At 41.5% G+C, this 7,443-nt stretch overlaps 1 protein-coding gene across 1 annotated transcript; it reads left to right on the top strand.

Annotated features, from left to right (window-relative positions):
• Positions 1-4,597: 4,597 nt before the first annotated feature.
• Positions 4,598-5,341, top strand: LOC138893747 (uncharacterized). The gene has a single exon (XM_070178406.1). The coding sequence runs from the start codon at positions 4,598-4,600 to the stop codon at positions 5,339-5,341; it is 744 nt and encodes a 247-aa protein (XP_070034507.1).
• The last annotated feature ends 2,102 nt before the right edge of the window (positions 5,342-7,443 follow it).

The raw sequence follows: 7,443 nt of genomic DNA, 5'->3' as shown, positions 1-7,443 counted from the left end.
GCATTTATTTTGTGTCACAGTTAATATGATAATGGTTAATAATTTTGTTCCAGATTTATTTCCAGACTTAGTTGACAATGATTAATGCATTTTCATAATTTTATTTTCAGATAAGCTATACGATGGACTATAATGAAAACCCAAATTTCTTGATAATGTTTTTAGGTGCGAAGAAAGGGTTTTTTGGTGTTTGTGGGTTTTCTTCTAAAACTTAATGTTGGTGGTTGTTGTTGCTGTGACAGTGGTGGTGATAAGGTGGTGGCAATAATTTTAATGGCAGAAAAAACTTTAATGGAGAAAATGACTAAAAGTAGGGGTTGGGGAAGATGAGAGATGGGTTGAGGAGGGGATTCCTTTTATTTTTTTTGTTTTTTTAAGAAAGAATATTTAATTAGGGTGTAAATTAAGTATTTTATTTTTTCTTGAATTATGACACGTGTTATGATTTTATTGGTGCATGATATTACACATTTTTTGAAAAACTGGTTAACAAAAAGTGGTGTATCTTAGGCACATTTTGGAAAGGTTGAGCGTGTAACGTAATTCTCGTTTACAAAAAATGTGTAATATGGATTTGGTCCATCGTTCAAAAGGTAACTTATGTATTTTGCCTTTCTAGTTATTGAAGTTGAAGTTATGAAAACTATTATCACATTGAGGTTGAAGCTATTGATTATGGATATATCTTTCCTTGTTGAGTAATTCTCATTGATGGTTTGTTCATACAAGAAGGAAGTTCTGTAAAAGCAACAGGAAGAATTGCTCAGATACCTGTGAGTGAGGCTTATTTGGGTCATGTTATAAATGCCCTGGCTAAACCTATTGATGGTAGAGGTAAAATTTCAACTTCTGAATTTTGATTAATCGAATGCGCCGCCCCTAGTGGATAAGTACACTAGGGTTGGAATGCTCTTTTATCATGTATGTGGATTACTTGGTAGGATTCACTCACAGGAAAAATTCAAGTGAATTTTTTTTTGAGTTCAAAGAAGACGCCTCCAACTACTTAGGGTAACCCACTCTTCTTCCTTGCGCTCGATTAGGGGCCCCTTCCCTCCATTCTCCCAAATACCTCTCCGCTTCCTCTGCTTGCTTTCATGTAGTTTATTGCTTAGGTAAAAAAGTTTATTCCGGCTAGAATTTCTTCTTCTCTTAAAAAATGATACTAATATATCTTGAAACTCTATAAGATAAAAACCATGCTTACCTTGAATTGTACCTCCGCCTTTTAGATCTCTCCTAGGTGGGAGCTACCGGGTTTGGCGTTGGGTGAGGGAAACTAACACAGTTTCTAGGCGTTTTATTATACTATAAAGAGAGAAAATCAGTCATGTTTCGTTTTCATAATGGAGTCCCGAATGATATTAGGATGGCCAGGAGCCTTTGTTCTTGCAGATCGTATAAAACAGATACTAAATATAGTGAGTTCTTAGGTAAGTTTTTTAAGGGTCTACTCGATGATGAATTTTATGTTAATGAACATCCCACTAGCACCAATATTTCTAAATACCAAAATCCAATCTAGAAACTTTCTCTCTCCCAGAAAATCCTCTATCCCCAAGCCTCTTTACTAGGTTGGACAAGCTTTGATGCCCTTACTCCCAAGAAGTTGCTGGTGGGGATCATGGAACTATCACTCAAGAAGTAAGAAGCTGATCCTTGTATGGCCATAAGGATAATAGTTCTTTTTAGGTCAGGGGAGGCTGGACCGGGGGTTACCTGCGATTGGTAATGGCACAACCAGAAGAGGAGTATGGGAGATAAGGTTAGGCACTGGGTAGCGCATCATATCTGTTTCGGGTACAAATGCGACGAGGGGTGCTAACCCGGCCACCCAATCCAGTAAGTCAGGGGCAGGCCGGCCATAAGTTTGAATTCTGCCACCTTTCTTGTGGAAAAGAAAGTGAGTTAGACAAAAAGAAAAGTAACTTTGACAAAAAAAAGTGACTTGGACAAAAAGAAACGAAGTGTCTTAGACAAATCCTTTTTTATTGTGGTTGAGCCGTGTGTTATATGCTGTGGTAACATTGGTATTGTTGATTTTTCAAGTGTTGTGGCATATGGGCATGTATGGCGTAAGTTGACTATTGTGTTGTGATATTGATGCGCATGCGACGGTATAGGGATATCGGTTAATATGCATGTGGCGATATAAGGTGGGATTTACGTGCGTGTTACTAGTAAGGGAATTACTTGATGTCACACAACGGGATAAGGGGGGTAAAGCACGTGTAGCTATTTCGGGAAACTATTTTCAAAAATATAAATACAAGGCTCACGCGATGATATAAGAAAGATTGTGATTATGATTTGTGAGGTGTGGTGTCTCAGTTGTGATTCTTGTTGCACCTTCTGTGTTAGAAAGGCTTGTTGGTTGAACAATTTTATTAATTCTTCATTTGTCTTACTTGTGTTTTTCCCGTATTTGATTGCTTGTCATTCTTATCCTGTATTAATTCCTTGTCGCCTTTATTGCCTTAAATTTCGTTGATAGCCTACATTGTTGTATTGCATTGTTGTCATTCATTTTCTTTATTCCCTTGTAAGATTGTCTTATATTCTGTTCAGTTTTCTTATCTTATTAAGTGTCTTGACCTGACCTTGTCACTACTCTACTGAGGTTAGCCTTGATTCTTACTGGGTACTATTGTGGTGTACTCATACTATACTTCTGTATATTGTTTGTGCAAATCGAAGTACATCCGCTCGTGTCGGACGCTAGTGATTGACCAGTTATCCTGGAGACTCAAAGTCCACATGCCGACATTCGCAGGGCCTCGAAGTCACATTCTGCTATAGTTGTATTACTGTTTATTTTCTGTTCAAATAGTATTATATCTTGAGATTATTAGTGCACTCTCTGTAGAGCTTATAGCTATGCTCCACCAGGTTTTGGGAGTTATTTGACAGTTGTACCATTTGAGTTTTATTATGATAGTTTAACAGTTTAAGTTGATGTTTAAGTTTTTCTTTCTGCTATTTCTCAATGCATGTTAGGCTTACCTAGTCTTAGAGATTAGATGTCATCACGACATCCTAAGGTGGGAATTTGGGGTAGTGACAAGTTAGTATCAGAGCTCTAGGTTCATAGGTGTTACGAGTCATAAGCAAGTTTAGTAGAGTCTTGCAGATATGTACGGATACGTCTGTACTTATCTTTGAGAGGATATGAAATTGTTAGGGAAATTTCTCTCCTTTGATTCCTTATCGTGCTAATTGTTGATTTTGAAATCTGAATCTTTGTCTTTCTATTCTCTCACATATGGTGAAGACGCGCACTAATGAATCAGATAATCAGACACCCACACCACCTACTAAAGCCGCGCGAAGCCGAGGCTGAGGATGATGAGGGGTGCGTGTTACAGCTAGAGCACCTGCCCGAGCAGCGACTGAGGAGCCACCAGTAGCTCCGGTTGAGGGATAGGCACCCGAGGCGCCTGTTGTTACACCTGTACTTCAGGAGACCCTAGCATAGTTCTTGAGCATGTTCGACACTCTAGCTCAAGTGGGATTGATTCCCCTTGCACCAGCTAAATCTCAGGCTAAGGGAGGAGCTCAGACTCCCGTGGCCCGTACCCTAGAGCAGCGGGCGCACATTGATCAGGTTCTGGGGTTATGCCAGCACAACCTGTTATTTGGGTTCAGCCTGAGGTCGGGCTAGAGGCATTTGAGGAGGAGTAAGTGAGGCTTGAGAGGTTCAAGAAGTATCATCCTCCTACTTACAGTGGCATAGTTACTGAGGATGCACAAGGGTTTATAGACAAGTGACACAGTATTCTCCGTACCATGGGTATTGTGGAGACGAGCGGAGTTGCCTTTACTATATTTGAGCTGTCTGGAGCAGCATATAGATGGTGGTAGGCTTGCGAGGAGGATAGGTCAGCTGATGCAGCCGCACTCACTTGGGCTCAATTTTTAGAGATATTTATGAGCGAGTTTGTTCCCCAAACCCTTTGGGATGCATGGCGCACAGAGTTTGAGCAGCTGCATCAGGGGACTATGTCGGTGTCAGAGTAAGCTATCAGATTCAATGAGTTATACCGACATGTACCTGCTTTGGTTGCCACAGTCAGAGATCAAGTCTGCAGGTTTATCGAGGGGCCCAATTATGGTATTAGATTCAATATGGCTCGGGTGTTGGAGAAGGATACTCTTTTTCAGCAGGTTGTGGAGATCGCTCGCAAGTTGGAGAGTATATGGAGTCAGGACTGGAAGGATAGAGAGGCCAAGAGGCCTCGAGGTACTGGAGGATTTAGTGGTGGCCACGCGGCAGTTTCAGTCCGACATGACAGGGGATATGTGAGCCGCCCAGTTCATTCAGCACTTCCAGCTACTAGCAGTGCTCCGGCTATTCCGAGGTCTTAAAGTTACCTTTTGCTAAGCCACTGTCCAGTGCACCTCCTGTACATGGTGCCTTCAGTGGCAGTCTAGCCGACCAGACCAGAGTCAGTTTCAGCAGCCAGACCCATCGAGAGCTTATTTTGAGTGTGGTAATACCATTCATATGGTGAGGGACTTCCCTAGACTCATGAGATCTACACCTCCACAGACTACGCAGGCCCCACGGATTCTATAGGGTCCACAGATTTCACATGCCATGGCTGCTGCTCCAGCTGCCGCTCCACCTGCACCACCAGCTAGGGGTGGAGGCCATGCAGGTAGAGGTCGCCCTAGAGGGGGAGTCCAGGCTCATTTCTATGATTTTCTTGGTAGGATGGATGCGGTTGCATTGGATTCTATCATCACAGGTATGGTTTCGGTCTATTATTGGGATGCATCGGTCTTATTTGACCTGAGATCCACTTTCTCATATGTGTCATCTTACTTTGCTCCATATTTGGATAAATCACGTGATTCTTTGTGTGATATTGTATATGTGTCCACACATGTGGAAGATTCTATTGTTGTAGACCGTGTTTATCGGTCGTATTTAGTCACTATTGGTGGTTATAAGACCAGAGTTGATCTTTTGCTACTACATTTAGTAGATTTTGATGTAATCTTGTGCATGGACTGGTTGTCGCCCTATCATGTTATTTTAGATTGTCACGCCAAGACCGTGACATTGGCTTTGCCGGGTTTGCCGCGGTTGGAGTGGAGGGGTATATTGGATTATATTCCTAGCATGGTTGTGTCCTTTATGAAGGCGCAACGAATGGTTGAGAAAGGGTGTGAAGCATATCTAGACTTTGTGAGAGATGTCAGTTCTAATACTCCTACTATTGAGTCAGTTCTTGTCACGATCCAAAATCACATGTGCCGTGATGGCGCCTATCGTGATATTAGGCAAGCTGACAACTCACTAATACAAGCATCTTTAATTCAAAACATACTGAAATAGGTTTAGGTAAATAAAATCTCATAATAACTGGGTGAAAACACAGCAACTCAATACATAATTTTCCAAAATCCGGGTGTTACTGAGTACATGAGCATCTATACAATAACATGGTCTCACAACTGAAACACTGTCTAGGAAGGTAGAACAATATAAATACACCTATGAGATAAAGGAGGAGAGTCAAGGTCTGCGAACGCCAAGGCAACTACCTCGATAATCTCCGAACTGATAAAGCTCCAGAAATCAGCAACCACCGTGCTCGGAAATACCTTGATCTGCACACGAAGTGCAGGGTGTAGTATGAGTACAACCAACTCAATAAGTAATAAAACTAACCTTTAGGCTGAAAGCAGTGACACGCTCAACCAATAGAGTCCAAATACAGAGTTTAACAGTATGGAAATGATAGGAAATATGACAATAATATCTCAGAGAAACTCATAATCTGTTGGTACACAGTACATGAATGTAGACATGCTTCCAGGTTTAACAGTTAAGCTCAATATAGATAAAATATGCAAAGTATGAATGATATGAGGAATATTACATTTCTATATCTACATGACAATGTGCATATCACATGTGATGCAACACAATGAAAACCTAACGTACTCACACTCTCAGAGTACTCGATCTGACTGTCTTAATTCTCGCTCATCACACTCAGTCACTCAGCACTGTATGGTACCTGCGCTTACTACTGGTATGTCAGACTCTGGAGGAACGGATCCTGCTCAAGCGTTAATAATAAGCCAATCTGGCCTGCTGCGGCGTGCAACCTGATCCTAAAATGATGAAGCCTAAAAGGCCTACTGAAGCGTATAGCTCGATACAAATAAGCCATAAGGCTTGCACTGGCGTGCATCCTGATCTACAAATCTCACTCACAATACGGCTCTCAGGCCCCAATTCAGTTATCAATCTCTCCAATCTCTCGGTCTCACAAATCGCATGCCAATTAGCCCAAACAATGATTTATAACACAACAATAGATGTTAACAGAGACTGAGATATGATATGCAAATGATGTATGTGACTGTGTACAAAATTGCCATCTAAGCAAATAATTCAACAGCAGAAATGACCACAGTGCATCTCAACAGGATAAGCATATAGCCTAACATGATTTCTAACATGAATCTGCAGCTCAATTACCCTAACACATAGAGATCACATGAATGGCTACAAGGTTTGATGACTACACAATACAACAAAATCGATATTATCACAATTTCTATGGTGAACGCCCACACGCTCTTCGCCTAGCATGTGCGTCACCTCAACTCCAACCACGTAACACGAAATTCAGGGATTCATACCCTGAGAACCAAGTTTAGAAGTGTTACTTACCATAAACCGTGCAAATCTCTACACTAATAAGCCCTTGCCTCGCGAATCGGTCTGCGAACGCCTCGAATCTAGCCACAAACAACTCGACACAATCAACACAAGCTATAGGAAATAATTTCATATGAAAAAGCTAAGTTCTTAATCAACAGTCAAAAAGCCAACTCAAAAGGTCAACCCTGGGCCCACATCTCGGAATCCAACAAAAGTTACAAAATCCGAACATCCATTCAACCACGAGTCCAATCATACCAAAATTACCAAATTCTGACATCAAATCGTCACTCAGACCTCCAATTTTTACTCTCCAATCCATGGGTAAAAAATCCCCAATTTTCACTTCAAAAACACCAAATCTATGGGGGAAAATCAATGGGTAATCAATTTTATTGAATATAACTAATTAAAAGTGATTTACCTCAATATATCATGTGAAACCTCTCTCAAATATCGCCTCCAACCGAGCCTCAAAAGTTTAAAAATGAGAAAACACCTTAAACCCTTCGAATATAATTCTGTCCAGACGCCTCGCACCCGCGCTCTAGTTGACCGCTTTTGCAGTCAAACATCCGCACCTGCGGAATTACACTACACACCCGACCTCGCGCACCTGCGGTCCCCCTTTTCGCACATGCGGGATCGCATCTGCATACAAAACTTTCGCTTCTGTGATCACCGGCTACACAGCTCAACCCCGCTTCTGCGGACTCTCATGCATAAAAGCACATCCGCTCCTGCGACCTTCTTTTTGCACT

The sequence above is a fragment of the Nicotiana tomentosiformis genome, chromosome 6, assembly GCF_000390325.3.
Source record: "Nicotiana tomentosiformis chromosome 6, ASM39032v3, whole genome shotgun sequence".
Lineage (NCBI taxonomy): Eukaryota > Viridiplantae > Streptophyta > Magnoliopsida > Solanales > Solanaceae > Nicotiana > Nicotiana tomentosiformis.
The sequence above is the reverse complement of the archived record's forward strand: the minus strand, read 5'-3'. Positions and strand labels throughout refer to the sequence as shown.

Bases quoted from the DNA above. Each gene is read 5' to 3' on its own strand.
- LOC138893747 (XM_070178406.1), top strand. From the start codon at position 4,598: ATGGCTGCTGCTCCAGCTGCCGCTCCACCTGCACCACCAGCTAGGGGT.